This window comes from Nipponia nippon, unplaced genomic scaffold, assembly GCF_047370975.1.
Source record: "Nipponia nippon isolate SJK-2023a ecotype South Korea unplaced genomic scaffold, ASM4737097v1 scaffold_12, whole genome shotgun sequence".
NCBI lineage: Eukaryota > Metazoa > Chordata > Aves > Pelecaniformes > Threskiornithidae > Nipponia > Nipponia nippon.
In genome coordinates this window covers 14,833,299-14,855,018 of record NW_028262313.1, presented here as the reverse complement: position 1 = coordinate 14,855,018, position 21,720 = coordinate 14,833,299, and the positions used below count along the sequence as shown (strand labels likewise).

The 21,720-nt window shown below is 42.1% G+C and overlaps 1 protein-coding gene across 1 annotated transcript; it reads right to left on the bottom strand.

Annotated features, from left to right (window-relative positions):
• Nucleotides 1-3,010: 3,010 nt before the first annotated feature.
• On the bottom strand, nt 3,011-20,826 carry IL13RA1 (interleukin 13 receptor subunit alpha 1). Its single transcript, XM_087748976.1, has 10 exons — nt 20,610-20,826; nt 17,105-17,262; nt 14,848-14,983; nt 12,859-12,979; nt 10,439-10,623; nt 9,927-10,078; nt 8,548-8,680; nt 7,985-8,081; nt 7,302-7,386; nt 3,011-5,819 (listed from the first exon to the last, which is right to left on the bottom strand). Exons 1-10 carry the CDS (start codon nt 20,686-20,688, stop codon nt 5,700-5,702), a joined length of 1,266 nt encoding a protein of 421 aa, XP_087605102.1. The 5' UTR covers nt 20,689-20,826; the 3' UTR covers nt 3,011-5,699.
• Nucleotides 20,827-21,720: the final 894 nt, after the last annotated feature.

Genomic DNA, 21,720 nt, shown 5'->3' with positions numbered 1-21,720 from the left:
CCACTGTTCCCAAGGCTGCAGGATTTTTGCTCCAAGCCAAGCTCAAATGCAGCCCTTAAAGTCCCACCTACAGAAAGGCAGATGCCCTTCTCTCCGACTGGTACGTTACCAGCTTTTCTACCTTTTATTCCCCCTAGGAAAACAAGAGACAAAGTCTTGTAGGCAATAAAAGCTCTATGAAAATCGACTGTGGAAAAATGTCAGCTAATGGCTCTGCCTTAGTACCTGCCAATCTAGTCAGGGTTATCTACAGTTGAATATTCTCCTAGAACATGATGGGATGTGAAATTAAAACTAAATAGCCATACCCTGAATAACTTTCACTGCAGCTGGCTTTGACATTTGAGGGACTGAGCACTTTCACACCTTTTAAGAGTACCCAGCTGGCATTTTTGAAGTTTCTACACTGACATTTTGTGTGAAGGAAGGAAACTAGTGAGGCTAAGAGGCTTTGAAGTGCAGGAGGGAGAAAGGCTCTAACAGGCAAAACAGATAGACACAAGCTAATTTTGGTGCTCTCAGTGCCATTGTCAAAAATTCAATGGATTTTGTTTCAACTTGCTACCTTAAAACAGGTTCAGGAGAAGTGGCAATGACATAGCTAAGTGCCTTAAAAAGGCCTCACTTCTGGTATTTCAGACTTTACAGAACTACACTGTACATGTGCGGAGAGCTCTGAGACAGCAATTGCTGAAGGCATGGGATCTAATCAATCTTTCATTAGATCAACAGGAAAGGATGCCCACTGCACACACCAATTTGTTCCTAGCATGAACTACATATTCAGCATGTTGGGTTTTTTGTTTGTTTGTTTTTGGTTTGTTTTTAGCACAGAAGATGTAGGGCCAGCTCTACTTTTAAAGCAAGACATTAGTTTTAACTCCTGGTTCAAGCTCCTCCTAACTTTTGATCTAGCTTAGTAAATTTTGTCCAGGTTCCAAAAAGTGACAGCGCCTAAGCTTAACAAAACCTCTTTCTCACTAAGCTTTCCATCTCATCATGCTCTTAGCCAATCCCATTTTAGCAGTTTGAGCCAAATTAAATGGAGGAAAACTGCAATATAATAAGCGAAGAGTATCATTACTGGAAGTACTGGTTAATTGGAAAGCATCTCTTTGTAGATGCTTTGTGCAAGAGTCATCAAAATAATTGCAGTGCTTTGGCAAAAGCAAAACAAGGAGCAGAAAGCATTACTAGAATACACTGGCTGTTTTACAGCTCTACGGTGACAGCAGCGATCATCTTTCCCCGCTGATTTATTACCTTCAGAAGACTACTTGGCAATAATCAGAGTACAGCTGTAGAAGGGATACTTTAGTGATAAACACCACAAGGTTTACAAGCAAAGAGAAAGGATTTCATTAACCTAACCAACGTAGCTGGGAGAACAGAGAGAAAAAGAAAGAGAAAAAAACCAACCCAAAAGTCATCAGCAAGATTTCAGGCTCCTACACGCTACAAACCTGAGGCAGAGTTTCCGGACCTGAAAGAAAGTTTGTCTCTCTCCTGTGCCTCCCACCCAAACCCATATTGCTTTGCTGTGGTGATAGCGTGGATTTAGTTACATCAAAGTGATCTCAAGTCTCCTACTTTCACTGTGATTCAACACAGCTAGCAGGAAGTTCACCCAAATAGATTTTAATTTGGTTTTGCATTTGGATTTTAAGTATTAACTAGAAGCCACATTTCTACAGCTGGCAGTACAACCGAGGGGGATTGCTCCCATAAAACATTTTTTGCAAATACCAAGCAAGGCTGAAGTATTTGAGAACCATCTTGATGAGCCTTCAATAACCCTGGCAGATCTGCTCCTCCCAGCTCCACCGTGCCCATTCCTGGACCTGAAGATCTCAGCCGCTGCCTGACCACGGTGCTGGGGTGAGAAGGGAGGGAGGTTTCTGCGCTGCTCTGACCACACCTGGGCTTCCACTCACCTACCTCCCGCTCTTGCTCATGTGAGGGAAAAACCCTCCAAAACTGAAAGTTTCTTCTTTTTTTTTTTTAAATGAAAAAAATAAATCAACATTTCCCTTCCAGGGGAAATTCTGAATATTTGAAGTTCCAACTCAGAACTAAGTTTATTGAATACTTTCCAGTGAATGGAAATACCCAATATGTGAACAATTCTACCTAGTAAGCATTGAAAAACCATGGCTTACAATTCGGTGTGTTCATCTATTGACTCCTTTAAAGCTACCCAACTATGTCATGGCATTCCTTAATTGAAATAAATTAAAATTCACAAAAAAAGAAATAAAGTGTTTAATTTTTCTAGCATGCCAAAGACAGAAAAATTATTTAACATAGTGTATATTAAAATAGGAAAAGGTCACTTATGGGGAGTAATTAAAATCATTACTGCCACAAAAACTGTAGAATTAGAAAAGAAAAATCCAAATAGAGTTGCTTTTTAACTTCACAGTTTATTCCTTAATTTTGAATGATCTGGTCACTGAACTGAAGGGAACAAAGTATGCTTTCCCTGAATCTTTCAAAGAAGCCATTGCTAATGTGTTTATTTGGCACTTGAACACATTTGGGTCTAAGCAACTAGATAACGGCTTTCATCAGTTTAGCAACCTGGCATTTTCAATGACTTCAGCAACTAACGGAGACATAAAATATTGAAGCTACATTTGCTAAGGCTACAGCAACCTCAGTCAAATTCCAGTCTGAGAATTTATTAGCTCTCTACAGTGTTATGAAAAAAGCATGCCAATGTAAGAAAATAGCGTGGCGTTGAGTACACACGGGGCGAGAGCACAAGTCTTGTGCACGGTCCCCTCTCAGTTTCATTACCCCAGCCGAAAAAACTACAGTTGTTCCATTCCCCACTGATTGCATGGGCTGAGTTCACTTTTGAAAGGCAAGAGAGCAAAGCAACACTCAGTTTTTCCTTCTCTGGGTTCTGCATGCCTCGAACATGGTTTCTCATTAAACCATTGCCATCTCTTCTGTCTCGGTTTATCTTCTCAATCCAAGAACGAAACGCCATGCAATTATATTGAAAAACATTCAAACATATTTATTCATTCTTTAAACAAACTTACAGATCAAGTAACTGCAATGAAGAACAAACAAATGATAGCAAAACTTGGAAAATTTTAAGCTAAAAAAAAAAAAAAACCTAGCAATAAACAAGACATGTTAAAGATGAAAATATACTGAGACACTTACTTTGCATGCCAAAACACAGGCTCAAGAAATCCATCCATTAGAAGTGTGTCAATTACTATTATTTGGGAAACAAAGAATTAGGCAAAGCATTTCTATATCGTGATCTACACCTTCCTCTGCATTTAAGTGTTCCTTTTGGCCTCACACCTTCCGTCTGTTTTTTCCACTCCTTTGGCTTTATGAATTTTTTTTGTTTGTTTTTCAAACAACTAACCTTTGGTTTTATCACAAACACCAAAACAAAAGTCAAAAGAATTTAGGATAAAGTACTGAGGATCATCTTCCTAGATGGCTATACCGAAAGCAACAAAACTTTACATTATACTGTTATGCTTACTTATCTTGAAATCATACATTTCTGTTTGTCTAGTGGTCTATGACGAGCAACATTCTAGATGAGGTAGACTTGAGAAATATTTATATTGCTATAATGATATGAATGTTGCAGGGGAGAGGGAGTGAAGTTGGCACAGGAAATTACTAACCCTTTCTCCCACGCTATTCCTTTACCTCTGGAATATCAAATAGTGCTGCCAGCTGACTTTGTATAACCTGAGTTTTATCTCACCGAAATCCCTGAGGCTTTATTCTCGTTTTGTCTCATTAACCAATTTTTATAATGTCTTTTTTTTTTTTAGCCTGATTTTAAGTAAAAGATTTAAGCTAATGTGGGGTCTGCTAGTTCTGCTACATTTCTCCTCCCCTGTCTACCACCAGTAACAAGAGGTGGGTAAGAGATGTGGAGGAAACTGTATTTGAGAGGCTCAGTGGGGACTGGGGGAAGAATTGGATTTACTAAGGGGGAGGGAATACATAAGAGGGTAAGGGATGTCAATTTGTAGCTAAAAAGCAAGCTCTGTTAGTTCTACTTCTCACAGAACAGTATGTTCTAAAAATGTAGCATGTCATTTCAGGTATTTGATTGAATTGAGTTTGAGGACAGGGCTGAACTTTAAAAGGTTAGTGACTACAGAGTTTGTTCCTAGCAAACGTCTGAGGAGATCTCTTCCCAGTCTGCTAAGACTGTCTGTATCAATGACTAACGTGTCTGCACTTAGCTGGGAGGAGCAAGAAATTCCTGAACACTAACCATAACCAGCTTGTGTGGATCCCTTTTTCTCCAGTACATTACTTTCTGCCTCCAGCACAGTAAAGGTACTGCTGTTAACACCCTTGCAGCACAGGGTAGAAACTAATGCTCAGAATTCAGAGAAAAGAAATGTCACAGTTGTGCCAGAAAACGTCTGCTGAGCTTTGCTGGGTAAAGCAACCTCAAAACAAAACCATCAAAAAGTGAACAAATCTATTCATGATTTACCAAAAAAATAAGTCATCAAGCTGGTGCAGTACAATATAGAAAAAAAATTTTTAAAAAAGTCAAATCAGCACCTTGTTTTAAATTGCTAAGCTCCTAGAGGGGAAGCTCAAATCACAGCCTCATCACTATAGAAAGAATAAAGCTTATCCCTTAGAAAGCAGGCCAAGGTTGTCATCCCCTCTTCCCCCAAATCCATCAGCTCAGCAGTAAGGATGGGTCTTGAAGTCTTTGAATTAATTTGGTTTCAGTGGTTTAGCACCTGCTAATCAATTTGACCACAGCTCCTTAGACTCATGCATCCATCCTGGTAATTTTGCTGGACAGGCTCAGGATGACTTAGCTTCCAAAAATCACGTGTTTTCAGGCCAATATGGCCAAAGTAGAATCACAGTCTGTTGAGACTCAATACAGTTATCTGTCACACAACAACACAAGTAAAAAAAAATCTATTTATCATTTTAAACAAACTATAATTAACTCAAGAAGTCCATGAAGGCAAGGCATCTGAGGACAGGCACTGGAAAGGATAAAAAACTAAGCCTTTTCTATGAATAGTCTGAATACCAGCTGGAAAGCAGAGAGGCTTTTCATACACATTTTTATAGAACAACCCTCTTGTATGGAGTTTAGACCAGGCCACAGCTGACACACATCAACCAGAAGCATAAGAATGTCAGTCCATAAATGCCCTCTGGAAACCGCCCTGTCCTGGAGCACGTGAAACAGGCCATCCACACACGGTCCATGCTCTGGCAGCGGTTCCACGTAGTAGCACTAATGAGCCATCTACTGTAAACGAGCCCCATCTCACCTGCTGCAAAATCAAGCCAAATACTTCAGAGAAGTCAGTGCTTGCTCCAAAAACCTCCTTTATAGTCTAATGTGAGGCACAAAAACATAAGTGCAAATGAAAAGTAATAGGGCAGAGCTGGCTGGAGCTAGAACGAGAGATGCTGCAATGCAGTCAGATGAAAGTTATGTACATGCTTATCTTAAAAGATCCAAGATGAGTATTTCTAGCAGAGATGGAGGAATGGCCACTGCTAGTGATGTATCTTCTGAGCATCAGAGAAGTAAGGCACAGAAAGGACTCAGTAACGTGAAAGTTGGTGAATGTCTTGCAGGCCTCTTCACATCTACGTTGTCACTTGAGGTACGGGAGCAGGAATGAAAGTTTCCTCATCTTTAACTGGTAAAACAGAGTTTATCGGTTTTCTTTTTCAGAATTAGCGCACTCTGAGGTTTCTGTTACAATTAAAGAATGAATTTCTTCTTCCTTAATTAACCTGTCGTAAGCATTCACAGAATCATCCTTTGCACAGCTCTGAAAGAGAACAACATTTTTAACAGCGCTTCTTCATGGCGAGCATTGTTTTTTCAGCCCAATAAGACAGACTTGTTTCACAACGTATAGCCTAAATTATGGTGAAAAAGCCAAGGCAGCTGGGCAACAAACTGTGCTTATTATGGACATGGCTTAGGCCTGGTTGACAGAAGAGCTGTCCTCTCTGGAGACAAGGAAGAGCTGAAGGTTGGCCCCCATCTTAAGAGTGCTTCCAACTACCGCTAATGGGTGAAGCGCAGGCAGGAGGACGGAGAAGTGAGGATATACATGCTTAGTACAGTTTTCACTGACACCTTGAGCAGATAGAGAAGATCAAGATAATACTCAGAGGCAAGAACATAGCGTTACTTGGGGCAATAACAAAGCACTTGTCAAAGCACGACAAAGTGTAACAACTACCATACTTATGATCCTCATGGCCAAGAGTCCCATCTTAGTCCCATAAGGACCAATACATGCTGAAATATTTATCCAAAAGATAGTAAACTAGGAGGCCAGATCCATGCTTTCCACATAGTTCTGGGTTATTATTAGGTGATCTCAGAATACCCCTATAGAAAAAGGGAATAAGGGATTTTGGACTCTGACTCCATTTGCAGTTGGGAGGCCACAAAAGGAAACTTATTTTCAAAAAGTCAGTGATTCCTCCAACTCCTGTTCAGCTGAGAACATCCAATGCACATGCAGCACCAGACACCCCGGCAGCCATTATCGTCTACAAATGCTTCACAGGTGGCACCAATTTTGAGATGCCACAGTGAGTCAGAAGGTCCCTTCTGTGCAAGGACTGTGTTCAGAGAACGACGTACAGTGCCTCACGTCCAGGTTTGAATTAGGGCTTGTCAGTGTACTTCCCTTAGGATTTTTATAAAGAGCTACTGAGTTACATTTGTTTAGAAATAAGAGTTTCAATAATCAGTATTATGTTTAATTTTCCTGAAATAAGGGCCCATAGCAAGTCTTTCATCAACCAAAGCTTGAAGCACCTGTAGTTATTGCATTCTTTTGCCACTGAGAAGCTGTGTGTCCTGATTTACTTCATAGTTAACTGCCTGTGATAAATGTGAAAGCACTAAAAATATAAGTTTCTGGAAGTCAAACAGGAATAGCTTTATTCAGCATCATATATATGAGCAACTAGCAAAGAAAGACCTGAATGTTCAGGAGAAGTACTTTAATGGAGTTGCAAAAAATCAAAAACCAAAAAAAACCCCCAACCCCCAAAAAACACCAAAACCCCAACAACCAGAAAACCCCCACCCAAAAAAGCCAACACCCAAACCAACCCAAAACACATTAAAGGGACTAGCGGTCTGTGAAATAACAGAAAAATGCAATTCTACTAACGTATCTAGAAAAGTATATGCAATTGGAGAGGAAAAAGAAATTGGATTAGGAAAAAGAAAATCGGAAGCCTACAGATTCCAGATAGATTAGTTGGCCCAACAGCTTCTTACTAACCTGGGAATCCTCATTCTGCTCTCCAAACATGCGCTTAAGAATTTCTCTAGGGTGTGGAATTGGTGGAAGAATTAATATCTTCAGCCTTCAGAAAATGAAAAACAAAAGCTTTAGATGAAAGATATATTAATTTAAAATCACCATTTCAACGTTCTACTTGGGTGCGGTCAAGAAAATTCGTGGAGTCAGCTTTGGCATCACTGGCCAGCTTTCATTTTCTGCAACTGTAACCCAATTCTCATTTTTACTCCCCCAAAACAAAAGGAAATGGGAATATTCACACAGACAGATTCTAAATAACTTTCACTGTTGACAAAGACAGCAGCAAAAGTAGACTTTTTAAAAAATCTGGTAAAATATACTATATAAGCTGAATTTTTAATTTGGACTTCATTGCTTAAAGAGAGGTGATGCAATAGCTGTGCAACAAGGATCTAACTGTAGGCATACGTAAGCAACGTTACTCAAGTGTAACCACAGCATGTATCTGGTCTATAAGCCTAATTTTAATGACTGAGGCACAACGGTGCTGCCATTTTTTTATGCAATGCATGTTACGGATACATGCCGCTACTGAAACGTGCTGCATCATGGACAGTTACCTGGAAGAGAGATGAATTGTAACGCAAGTCAAAGGCCAGTCAGAATTAGGGGATTGTAAATAAATCGAGATAGTTCTTTACCTTTTTAGATAAACTAGTAGAATTATTGTAGATACTGCTACTATTAATGGAATGGTGATTATTAAAACAAAATAGAACGTAGAGTCCGTCTTCTCACCTGGAAAACAAAAATTGTAGAAACTTAGGGATGTTTTGGGAGGCTTTTTAGGAATAATGACAACAAATTAATTAATTCTCTAATTAATTTGCAGACTGAATGTTTTTCAAATATACTAGCACTTTTGTAGGCAAGGACTCATTTTTCAAAGCATGATATTATAATGTGGATACAGTTGGCAAGAAAATGAAAACCAGTGAGACTCAGGGCTGAAAAACCGACAGCACTGGAAGGAGGTTATTGCACAGCGACACACATGGCAACCCCATCAACATATACAGCAGTACAGGCAGTGGTTGATGGCACTGCTGAAGGACTAGAACTCTCTTGCCCTCTTTTCACCTAAAATTAAACAGATACATAGGAAGATGATCTTCAACTCCCATTTACTTAGCAGACAAACGGTATTAGACGCCTTGCAGATGAAGAATAAAGTGCAACAAATTGCAGGAACAAGGGTTCTCACCAATACTCTTTTCTTCACTCCAGTCACTATAGAGCTTGCTGCTGTAACACTCGGACTTTGGTTTTGCTCTCACTTTGAAGACGTACTTGCTATTAGGATCAACGCTAGGAATTGACGTATGATTACGATCAACCTAAGGCGAAAAGACAAGGTAATTTGCCTTGTTCAATTACCAACATCTTCTCAGTCATTTACAAGCCTATTTTCATTCTACAGTTAACGTATTCTGAATGTTTTGATGGAAGATCTTTTTGTGAATACTGAACTTCATAAAAAAGGACATAGTAGCATTTAACCAGCACAGACTGGCTAAATAGAGATTCCAAAGCTAAGATGTACTTATTCACTGCTACGTCTATCATACTGCATTTGGCATCAACGATTAAACTAAGACTCAATGCCTGGAACAGTGCCTTTTTTTTTTGGGGGGGAGAAACATCTGTGATTTACGCTGCCTTCCCCTCTGTCAGGGCAGCAGGGCTGATCCAACTTTGACCACGCAAAAGTCTTCTGTGATGCCTCTAGAGAGGCATGCAAGCACACTAGCTGGGATCAAACTTTACTTATTTTTGATCCAAAATGCCAGTTTCCTGAGGAATGTTGATATTATTCGAGTTTGCTAAATTTGGGGTAGGACAAACAGCTAAATATGCTCCACAGGAGAAGACTGCCACCTTACTTTTAAACTTCTCACATTGTTTACCGTTCTGATCAAACAGTACAGTTAGTTTGGCTATGCAGATACAGGCATGAGTACATCCAGACACTGAAGTCAACGCTTTTTGTACGTACATTAAAATCAGTCTAAGAGCGCACACCTTTTTCTCTCCCCCCCATCCTCAGTCTTTTTATCCCCTTGCTTGTCTGTATAACATTCTGTGTTCTTGTGTGCACACACAATTAATTTTGCTTTATGGTAATCAGGTCACGTCGCTGAAGAACAAGGCAGTCATCTGACCGAGCGCAGGCCAACGACAGGAGAACCCAACACCAGCAGAGCAAAGTCCCATATCACTGAGAAACAAACAGGTACATGCCCCCGCAGTGTTATTTCCTGATAAGTGTTGTTTAGTTTAGCGTATACTTCTTTATCAGCCTGTTCTTACACATTACTGCTTTGGCATAACAAACAACAGCAAGGATTCAGAAGACTCGTCTCAATTGCTTTGTATAGATATTACTACCAGAAACCTACTCTATGGGAGAAAAAATCTTACGTCCACACACCACCTCCAGCTAGTGCACCAGACCCATTCACATGCGGCATATCTAATTTTTCATTTTTAAAGAGCAAATATTTGAGTTACTGTGAATATCAGCACAAATGATAAAAGATACATAGAAAAAAAATCAGTTAACTGTAAGTAATGAAAAATTACTTTAATTATCTGAGCAGTGTCCAAATCACAATTGTGATATTCAACTTCATAAAGTAAACAATTTTCTGGAAAGGTGTCCGATTCACTCCATTCTACACGTATTGCATCATTAACCTTTGACAGTGTAACGCGTCTTGGTGTAGCAGGTTTTACTGAAATGCAAAATGGAAGAATTAGTTAAAAAGTATATTTCACTGCTTACAAAAATTGTTCAAGTCCTGTTTTGCATAATATTACACTTATGCCAGTTTAGGAACAGAAAGAGGAAAAAGCACCAAAAAGTCAAGAAAGAATTAAATCAACTACAGAAAAAGAGTAAAAATGAGTGGAAAATGACACACGCCCCCCCCCAAACCAAATCTTGTCTATATAATTCCTAAATCAAAGATCAACAGAAGAAGGGAGCATGTTGTCTCATCCACAGCTTCTGAGGTGCAAGGTTCTCAAACACAACGATATACTAGCAAACTTATTTCTTTAAATTATTTTTTATAATGTGGTGTTAAACTTACCAAGGGTGGTAGGATTTTTACTTGCACACACAGGCCTAATTTCTTCAGAATCATCTCTAATTAAAATACTTATAGCTGGGTAAGTATTGGTGACTTTTGGGAAGCTAAGATTGAAAATGCATTCAAAGGTTCCTTGGTGCATAGAATAGTTGCTGCACTTCTTACGGTTTTTCAAACCATCAAACCTATAGGAATAAAAATATTTTCTTAAACTTCAAAAGAATAGACAAAAAGGGGCAAGCTTGTTTTAAACCCGTTACAAATTCTAAAGACTGATCTTGCATTAAAGCTTTGCTATAACATATATAAAAGTAAAGCTAAGCAAAGTAAGCAGCTTTTCATTTATCTCAAGCTTTAGAAAGAATATTATTTTTGTAAAGAGTGTCAAATAGCAGAAAGAGAGGCAGGTTTGCTTTATATCCAAGCGTCAAATATAGCAGCTGCCTTCAGCTTTGGTTCACATTTTCCACGTGGGAAAACAATTTTAAGGAAAAAAAAAAAATCTTCAGAAAGCCAACTAATTGGGATCACTTCCCACCAACAGCATTTCACTTCTGTGATAGGATGAGCTGATCAATCTCCGTTAGCTGTGCCTCAGGTATTGCAGCTCTTGCTTGAGACGGTCAAGTTTTACCTATTGCCTGTATTTGCTTTTCAAAATGTCAGTATTCACTCCCAGTAACAGAGAACCTATGACAACCTTCTTCCTTGCTTCTCTTTGTTCCCCAGATCCCAATGAAAATATGCCAGTAGCTTTTCCTCCTGAGAAAACTGATTATTTATTTATTAAAAAGTCATATAGAGTGACTCAAAGCTTCATTGAGGAGCACAATAGGAGTGACGTTCCCCTCCTTCGCATCTCAATATATAAGGGCTGGGGAAGCCAAAACTCCGTCCTGTTTTCAGGACAGACCCCTTTCTTATCCACCCTTCGCACCTCCCCACCCTGGGGCTGATGAAGACGGGAGGCATTCAGAGCAGACAGCACCTTGCCCATGCATCAACCTGCTCTCCTAAGCCTCCATTTCAGCAAGTATTACTGGGCACTGACTGGATTTGTTTGTTCTAAGCTAATGTCATATTCATGTTCACTTTCAATTAAAAGATAGGGTTTTAGAGGAAAATATCAAAGAAGAAGAATAAAAAATGGAACAAAGCATAATTTTGTAGGTCATCGTTCAGTCATTTCTGGGGGAAGAAAAACCAAAATGAAGACAAAAACCCCAAACACACAACCAAAACCAAACCCTCACCTGCATTACGGAAAATGCAGCTTTCAGTCCAAAAATCAAGCGTTTCCTTAGTTTTCAGCTTTAAAACTAAAACACCAAGTCTTTTTCTTTCTGAGCAGCACAAATCAAAACACTTTGCTATTGCTGCAGCTACATCTTTCATTAAAACTAAGGGGTAAGTTGAAAATATATAGCTCTAATTAGAGCATTTATTCCACTAAGTATCCATCCACCCAGAAATTCAGATCTTCAGTGCCTCATTGGTACTGTTCTTGTACTGAAGAAAAAAATTTCTTTCAGTAGCAGTTTAGAGAGAGAACAGTCCTCCCCGCATTTAACTAAAGCAGCAAGTTTTCTGCTGGTTGCTGTCCAAATGCATTAAATTGAACAGCCAGCCTGTGAGACTGCCACTGGAGAGGAATAGGAAAAAGTTTATGTAGTTAGCTCAGATAAGACAGAAAGCTGATTTAAAACTGCAACAAGGGGCTTTCAGAAAGAAAACTTCAATATTTCTACAGAAGCTAATGCAATCTGGCATTTCACAAGCCCCATCAACATGCAGAAGTATGCATAAATTAGCGTGCGCAGATCTTGCTGCCAAGTTTTTGCTCACACCACAACTCTGTCCCTTTGGAACAAGAGTCTATTTATGGCAGTCAGCTGGCAAGCGCGGATGATGATAAAAAGATGTTCTCCATAACTTTCAAGGTAAATCAGTTACTTGTGACATAGAAGATACAAACAAAACTGCTGCTAAGTGTTATTAATGCTTTCATACCATTTTCCAGTCATTTAAGAGCTGACACATACATTAGTGAATGATTCTGACTTAAATGGCTCATGTTTGTTGGGCTGCAAAGAAAGCAATTAATATATTGGTCCTAGCTCAGTTCTCAGTTCTTCCCTCTTTGAATCCACAATTACAAAAAATTAGAAAGCAACAGCAGTTATTTTAAAATGGGCTACAGAAGCAGCCAGTGATTCACATAATAGTTACATTAACTTCCCAAAAAGACTCAGCAACAGCAACCTCTTGACCCTTCAGCAGTGAAGTCTTCTGTTGGACAGGACCCAACACTAACTTGGATCTTTCAAAGCAACAGGAAGCAGACAAATAAAACGTGTAACATAAAACTAAAGGTTTGCTCTAAAGCACTTTAGAGCTGGGAATAAAAAGTTCATACAAACCAGTAGAACAACGTATAATTGGTATCACTGCTTGCGTTCTTCCCAGGACGCCACGTACAAACCATGTACTCCAAATTGTGCCAAACACAGCTCAAGTCAACAGCAGCAGTACCTGGAATACCTACAGGGCAAGTTGGAAAGGTCTCTTAAGATTTACTCCGCCAGCAAAGTCTTCTCCCCAATTTCCAGAAGTAAAACGTCCCATTGTACATAACTGAAACTGTCTGGAAAGCAAAGATGGGTTACCTCTCAGCCTGCACTGCCTGCCTCAGCATAGCCAGTGCTGAATTCCAGTTGTTTATCGCTTGCAATAGCCGAAATCTCAGCAGGGCAACTTCTGAATGCAAGCTAATCGTAACAGGGAACCTCAGTTTCCACCATGTCTGAATTACTACTTAGAGTTACCTGATGCTAAGGACAAGGTGTTGAGTCAGGAAAATATTTTGTTCTATTAAAGTACAGATACTTTAAAAAGGAGTTAAAGTAACTGGCAATTACAGGGACAGTACTTAGCTTTGTTATAGTTATTACAGCCATCAACGTTAAAAATAGGCAGCTATTCTAGTATCTTCTCCAGATACAATATTAGTTTCTCAGTATTCTAAATATGCAAATACCTGCAGATCTTAAATATGGACAAAAACAACACTAGGGTAAGTTGAATTTTTAATTGAGACCCATTACCTCTAGACATTCATCTTCAACATATTGAAAACCCAAATTACAGAACATAAATACAAATGAGTACATAGCAGTTGTGAATAGAGATGTCAATGTATCTCCCAGGCAGAGCAATTACGGAGTAAAGTCTTTCATATTCAATCTTGCATTTTTGTATGGTACAAGTTCTTTATACTGTATTATCATTTACAGCACATTAGGTATTTGTTTCCTTTTAACAAGTCACAATGTCTCCAATAAGTAAAAAAAAAAAAAAAAAAAAGTTAATTTTATTAAGAGTTCAGACTTTCGTTGATAGCAAACCCCAAACTACCTCCTACTTCTGAGCTTGCATTCTCTCTGAAGTAGCGACTGTCTAAGAGGACAGGAAAATGAAACTGGTTTTCCTGTTCCAAGAAGTATTTAAAAATATTTTATCTGCAAGCAGACTTAAAAGCCCCAACCTCTTTAGTACATGCTGTCCTAATGATCTGCTTTCCTGATTTTCCAGAATGCCCTTTTGACAGACATGCAGACAAGCCTGATAAGGTCTCAGAGTCTCCTGTCCACATGTGGTTTTCATCCCCGTCGAGTCACGCTCCTGGGTTAGACAGACTTTTACTACTCAAGGCAAGAGGCTCTGTTTCCTTGCTGCATCTCCTAACTTCCAGCATCCAGCAGGATACATTATTCCTTAAAGTCTGCTTCCTAACAATTTTGTTATAGACCCCTTATCTCTGGATGTCAAGAAACAAAAAAATATTTTTTCTCTGTTCATTTTGCTATGCACAGCTTTGTAGACCCCAGTCATCTCTTTTGAGAGAACCCTACTATAACTATTCAATTAAGTCACTTATTTATTCAACAAGTTGCTAAATTTGCTAGATTCATCCCTCTAACATTTACAGATGTAGGGTTATTTTAGGGACTTACGCTTGTACAGAAAAATAACACAAAATAAACTGACTTAGATCTTAGTAATGAAGTCAGCAGGCTTAATACAACATAAGTTACCTCTTATCCCACAGCCACAGCATGGCAGGGACAAGAGGAATGACAGGAATCACATCATTGCCTTGGAAGAGCATTTAAATTTTACAAGCTTGTCCATAAGGTTTCAAGCATCAGAAGACTCCAGCTATGTTTAAATGGAGTGTAATCATTCTGTTTAAGCTCTATCAATTGAACTAGCCCTCGTGTCTGGTATCTCCATATTTCTCCACGATATATTTCTACGGTATTTTGTTAAGATGGGACAGAAAACTAGGCCGTGTTTCCACAGGCCAAGGGAGGCAGGCCTGGCTCAGGTGTGGCTGCTGCAGGTGTTACCTTTTGGCAGAAGAGAGGTCTCCACCCATCGGCTGGGCTCGCTGGTGTTATCGTGCTTGCACTCACTTCTCACTTTGAAACGCATTTCCTCATTCAAGAATGTATCCGTCACGCGGAAGCGACTCTTGGTCCATTCCTGGGTTTAGATGGGAGAGAAAGAAAACCAGAACATTTGGCATACCATACCAGACACATGGGAATTACTATTAATGTAAGAATACATTACAGCCCCTCAGAAAGACTGCAACTCAAAGCCAAACGAAATGAGTGTCTGACAACATGGGAAGCCTCAGCTTCACTTAGCTTTTCCTTTTCGTCATGAGGCGCACTCAGAACTCACCAAAGGAAAACCACGTCTACTCCAGTGACCTGTAGACGTGAGTGATGGCAATAGAGAGATCAAGGAACAACTGTAACACGGGGGAAACTGGTCCTACAGTAAACCTTCATGAATAATGCAAAATAGGCATGTTTATACTACAGCTGTATAAACAGGAGTTTACAGATCTAATACTCATCTTTCTATGTGTGTATGACAAACAGAAGAAAGAACATTTGAAGATGTAACCAAAAAGCAATGAGAAAAGTTTGCGTGGATTTAAGGAGCAAAGGAAAAAAATTAACAAAACAAATCCACAAATGGCTATTATTAAATACAGTGACACCACATCAGGCCCAAGTAGTCCATGAGCTTCCATTTTCAGAAACGCGTATGTGTTTGTGTGAGAAAAAGGCTTACCCTTTTCTCATATGCTTTCTTGAGCATCTTTTATTGGGCTAGGGGGATGTCTTTTACTTAACTGGAAAAAGGATTTTAAAAAACCAAAACAAAACAACTTTGTTATGACCAAAGAATGGTGTAACCACTCATGTATTAAAAAAAATATTGGCACTAATGAAAGGGTAAATCAAACAGCAATGAACAGACTAGGTTCCACCAGCTGCAATGCAAAAAGATGGAGCAAGATGATATGCAGTCTGGTTCATCCTGTTGCGTGAAACCACTGTCCCACAGCTCTTTCGCTGCTGCTGACCTTAACATCTGTTAGACCCTTCCACAAACTCATTCAGCTCATTAACCAAGCAGACTTTCAACTTGTTAATTTGTCAATGAACCCATGAGAACAGGTAAACAGGTTTCTGCTGAGTTAGCAAGTTCAACTGGCTCATCTAAAGGTTCAATGAAGATCATTAGAGAAAGGGGTGTCAAAAATGAAATATCACCCTTTTAGCAGTGTTAAGCCATTAAATCAGCCCAGCTGTTTGCGAAACTACAGCCTTACTTCGAGTCCAGGATATCCTAGAGCTGTCAGAAAAGTATGGCAGTCACCGTGAAGAGGCCATTGCAAACATCAGGCCATAAAACGGCAAAAGGGCTCAACAACAACGGCCTGTTTCAAGAGGCATCGCATTGATTTTAACCGTATCCAAAATAGCAGCGCTGCTGACCCCACAGTCACTGTGTATTCAAGGTTTCAAATTCTGATGGTTTGGAATTATGGACTGTTAGCATATTATCTTACTGGCAATAAATTGTAAAAGTATTCGTCCTACAGCCCCTTCAGTACCATGGCAATGCTGCTCTCAGTCCTGACCAAACAGTTGTTAATCCACACCAAGGATCACATCTGGGCTGCAAACCATCTAACACAGGCATAACAACAAAAGCCCAAAACGAAGAAGTTTTAAAATTTCCGTTCTCGGAACAAATGTGTTCCATGTTGTCTGCATAACACAACCCCCATGAATAACTGCAAGCGCAGGGGCAGGGCAAATGTGGGAATATGTGAATACTTGGCATTACCTCCAAAAGACGCTACGCTGTCAAACCACAGCTACACCAAGGTTAACGTGCCCGCCTCTTTCCTAAATTGAGTTCAAAGTGAAGGAGATCAGCCTTTGCAAATTCCCATTTAAGTCTTAAGAACCTAGGCTGCCCTGTATATATTTTATTTTTTCTAGAAAGCTGTATAAACAAAGACTGAAACAAGCCTTTTCACGTAATTATTATGGTTCTTCTGTATTATCGGTAGCAGCTCAGTTATCAGAGAGCGACAGACAGATTTTTCTGATCGGAAGATCCCACATGCTGGTATGACTCATTTTTGAGGTTTTGATCCCATGATAAGAATTAAAGGCTGTATTAAAACTGTATTTATACATATTCATATATGTATATATGCTTACACACACAGAGTTTTATCACAATACGACATTTACTGGAGCATAGCAGAGCCTAAAGAGGCGATGCGCTTACTGTTTTGTACTGAGGGACCTCATCAATGACGATGTCGCTGGAATACTCCAGGTCGCAGCTACTGCTGATGTTCTCGGGGGGGTTCCACGTCCAGTTCAGGGTGCAGATTTGGATAAATGAGTAGTCCAGGTTGGATGGAGGCGGAAGAACTTTTGCTCCTAAAAGAAAGAAGTTATCAGTGTCACAATCCTGTTGGTCCGCATTTTTGCCAGTAGTAATACTGACCAGATTTTTAACTCTCCAACAGAAAAGAACACAAATAACTTCTCAACTTCATCAGCTCGTATTTGCTATCAGATAAGCTACTGCCCACTAAATTTTTTCTGCTATTCCTGTTATGTCAGTCCATCAATCATTTAAATAATTCTAAGAAATGCACACACAAAAAAATCATTGAAAAGTAATTTTTAAGAAATTGCAGCACGCAACAACGCAGTGGCTGTGGTAATGAAACTTATGCTCGTGGAGGGAAGAGGAGTCTAATTTTTCAGGTCTTTTCTGCTGAGAGTTTGCATCACGCATGCTGAATCTTTAGTAAAAATAGTATATGCATTTTGTGGAGCAATTAACACTTTATTCTACCCTCAAATTATCCATCAGTGCAGCTTTAGAGAGAAAACTTCGAAAAGACAAGCGATTACATGTTGCAGGCAACAGCTGTACGTTAGAACCACAATTTAGCCCAATCTAAGCAAAACCGAGAATGTTAAAAACAACCAAGAAACCACAAGGCTTTTTCAATTACTCACCTATTAAACTTTTAATGCAATGCTCTGGCACAGCAAGCAAAACCAATGTGGGACAAATAGCAATTTGCTGCTGGCGCACTTCAGCGGCACATTTTTTCAGCTCCCCAAAAGCGAGACAAAAGCAGAGGAAGAGCTGTGACTCAGAGATAGTTGCTGGGATAAATCCATTTGTGCATTGACCCTTCCTTACTCTTGTGCAGTCCTGAGTCACAGGGCGCTCGATACCCAGTCACACAGCTTGAAGGTCGTATTAGAAAACAAAGAAGGGAAACATGGCAGAAAACAGAAAACTGCCAGTAAAAATTAAAGTATGTGTCAGACTCCAATTCTAGAAAGAAGTATCAATTGGTAATTCCCTAAGAAAGTGAAAGTGATTTTTTTTTTTAAAGGGCTACTCTAATGTGTCCTATTAGGAGATATTAAATAAGAGGCCAAATGAGACTGCTTCTCAAGGATAGCTACAGGTATCATCACTGAGGCACCACCACCTATTTGTCTGTGGAAAGAAAGCACCCTTGTTAGGCCACAGGTTCACAAACTCTTCCAACCAGTATCAACTGGGGCTGCAGGTCTTGCTCATCCCAGGAAACTTGCTTGTTCCAGGAAACCAGGCTCGACCTGCCCCAGCATTTGGCGGAGCACGGAGGGAAAGGGCAGAATAATTCCACCGAGATCAGTTTTCCCATCCAGGTCATGGTGCAGCCCCGTTGTCTTCTGCTAGCGCAGGGAAGAGGGCAGACGGAAAGGTAAACCAGCTTCTTTCAGCAAGAATTCTGCTCAAAGTGCCCATGACGCCATTATCTTGCATCTCCCATCTCCCTCTGGCATCGAGGGCCAGAGCTGCCAAAGCTGGGAGAAAATCCATCAAGGTCCTGGAGCTTTCTCAGACTTTTGCATAGTTGAAGGACAGGCAATGGTAGAGATCAGACATTATTACTGTCCGCGTGTACGCACGGATAACGTATGCTCGCACAGAAAATGAGCATAATTACTAGGATTTACTGTTTCAGTCTGAATATGCTTAGCTTTTTTGAATACTTAAAACTTTTGACATTTGTTTGTTTGTTTGTTCAGTTTTATAGCTGACCTTGGCAGCAGAGAAGAGAAATTTTTGTTCTCACAAAAATAGTCTCCTCTGAGAAAACTGAACCTAGCCAGACCATCTTTGCCCACGACCTGTTCCGCTAACAAAAACTTATGACGGGTTTATAAGAACAGCATTGAAGGCTTAAATTTGCAAATACTGAGTCCTTTAAATCATGTAAAAAAAAAAAATTCTTCAACAAGCTACATAGCTCCAAGCATTCTGTCTTTTCATTATCATGCTTTTTTTTACCTACAGAAGCTGCAAACCATTTAAAAAAATAGCGTCATCCCCGATTGCTGTTCTGAAGTTCTCCACATTTCCTTTTAATAGCTTTGATTAGAAGTAATTGTGTTTAAGCTTGCAGATTTCTAACCTCGCAAAGTAAGAATTGGGACCACTCAAGAATTAGAAATAAATTAATAATTGTATTAGCATAAAAAGTTCAAGTCTAGTAGGTTTTAGATTAGTCTATACAATTCTGAAGCTTGTGCTTTAATGTTATATTCAGCTGAAGATTTGCTTTTATTCATAGGCTTGGCCAGTCTCATACTTTTGTTGTAGAAAATATATATACAGTCTAATAGTTTTGTTATTAAAATCTCATCGCTACAGCAATTTAGCAGAACTACTCAAAGACCAACTACAAAACACAGGCAAGACATTATTTCGCTCTTAAAAACCAAAACCACAGTGATGCTTCTAAGAAAATAAAGCGCAGCAGTCGCTAGCAGAGAGCCGCTGAGGCAATCCTGCATAAATAACATTTTATTTCTAAAAGCGATACTGTGGAAACATCAACAAATACTTTGCATCCAGTACCGTGAAAGCGTTGTAAAGTATCGTACTTTGTGTTTTGTCCTCCTGTATTTTCTTAAGGTTGATTTCATAGTTACAAAACGAATTGTAGCCAGTTGAAAAATTCCCTGTTTGCAACTGTATTTTTGCCTAACGTCAGCCAAGAGAGAACCAGTAAGCCTTCGAGCCCCGCTTCTCACGAAACCCCCTCAGACGCACACGCATCTTTCCTGCAGCTAAACGCTGGTGCTTCCAAACGCGGGGACGCCAACAGCCCCGGCGAACGCGAACGGCCCCGGCGAACGGCGAACGGCCCCGGCGAACGCGAACGGCCCCGGCGAACGCGAACGGCCCCGGCGAACGGCGAACGGCCGCGCCCCGCAGCGCAGCCCCGCAGCGCGGCCGGCGCCCGCCCTCCCCTGGCTCCCAGGGACCCCCCCAAGGCACGCACAGGGCGGCGGGCTTCTGCGTTGGTTTTTAAGGCAGAGACAGTCCCGGGAACCGGGACAGAGCTTAGAAGGTTTCTGCTGACCCTGCCAAACGCTGCCTTAGGGAGAAAAGCAGATTTTTAAACATCGCCGTTCCTCCGCACGCAGCCGACGCGCTTCGGATTTCTAGTGCAAAGCGAAAGCATTTGACTTACATACACGCACACACCCGCGGCCCACGGCCGGGCGGGCAGCGCGGCTCCCGCGGCCCCCCGACCCCCGCAGGGGACGGTGCCCGCAGCGGCTCCCCCGGCGCCGGCTCAGGCTGGCAGCGAGCGGCCCCGGCTCCGCCGGCCGGGGCGAGCGCCCGGGAGCGCGGCGGGGCGAGCCCGGCCGGGGGCTGGCTGGCAGCCGGCCGGGGGTCCCGCTCCCCTTCCCGCTCCTACCTGCCGCCGTCCCCGCGGCGACCACCCAGCAGACGGCGAGGAGAAGCCGGCACCGCAGCGAGGCTCCGGGACGATCCATGGCTCCGGCGTCCCGGCCGGCCGTGCGCGTCCCCTCGCTCCCGCTTCCCGTCCCGGGGGCCGGGCCAGACGGGAAGAGCCGCGCCGCGGCCCGCCCAGGTAACCCGAGCCGAGCGGGGAGCGGGGAGCGGCGGCCGGGGCGGGCGGCGGAGCGGCGGTCCGCCCCCGCTACCTGGGCAGCGCCGCCCCCGCACCGCCCTGCCCGCCCCGGCGCTGGGCTGCGGCGCTCCCGGGCGCCCGGCCCCCGCCGCCCCGGGGCCGCCCGCTGCCGCCGCGCTGGGCTGCTGCCGGGGGAGCTGCCCACCACGTCCCCTGCCCCCGCTCCCCTCCCTCCGTTGTGTCCCCCCTTGTGTCACCCCCTGCCTCCCTTCCGGCCCCTGCTGCCCATCGCTGCCCGCACCCACGCCGCAGGGACACTTTTCTTTCCCCCGGAGCCCTCCGCGCTCCGCGGGGGCCCTCCCCGAGCCCCGCCAGGGCCCCGCCGCAAACCCCGGACCTCCGCCTTGCTGGGGGACCCCGAGCGCTTCCCGTGCGCCCTCTGCAGGGGCCGCGGCCGGCGCCGCCCCCCGCCGCCCCGCACCGCACAGCGCCCTCCAGCAACGCCCTGCCAACGCCCCTTCCTTGCACTTCGGCACGGCCGTAAACTCTGAAAGATCTTGTTTTGGGAGTCAAAGTCATTTTGCTTTTACAAGCCGGTCCGCCCGCAGCTCCTGCTGTTCCTGGCAGGCGCCCAAGGCGGTCACATCCTCCCACCGGGAAAGCAACTGCGTGAGCACATCCCCGGCCAGTTCTTGTGGCGTTAAACCTAATTATTCACGCCCCCTGGCAGGACTCCTCTTTTCAAAAGCCCTCCTGCAAATTCAGGTTATCGCTACAGTTCTCATCTGTACTAAAAATGCATGTTGTTCTTTTTCTGCCCCGCTAATACAGATTCTTCTTTCTACAAACTTCCCCAGACGCCCTCTGATTCAGCCCCTTCCAAACATGATATGGTCACTTGCAGTTTTGCTCTCACTTTTATGGGTGTGATGCG

Coding starts and splice junctions, on each gene's coding strand:
- IL13RA1 (XM_087748976.1), bottom strand. CDS start 20,688: ATGGATCGTCCCGGAGCCTCGCTGCGGTGCCGGCTTCTCCTCGCCGTC. Junction 17,263..20,609: donor CGCCGCGGGGACGGCGGCAG/GTAGGAGCGGGA, acceptor TCTTTCTTTTAG/GAGCAAAAGTTCTTCCGCCT. Junction 12,980..14,847: donor GACCTCTCTTCTGCCAAAAG/GTAACACCTGCA, acceptor CTTGCCCTGTAG/GTATTCCAGGTACTGCTGCT.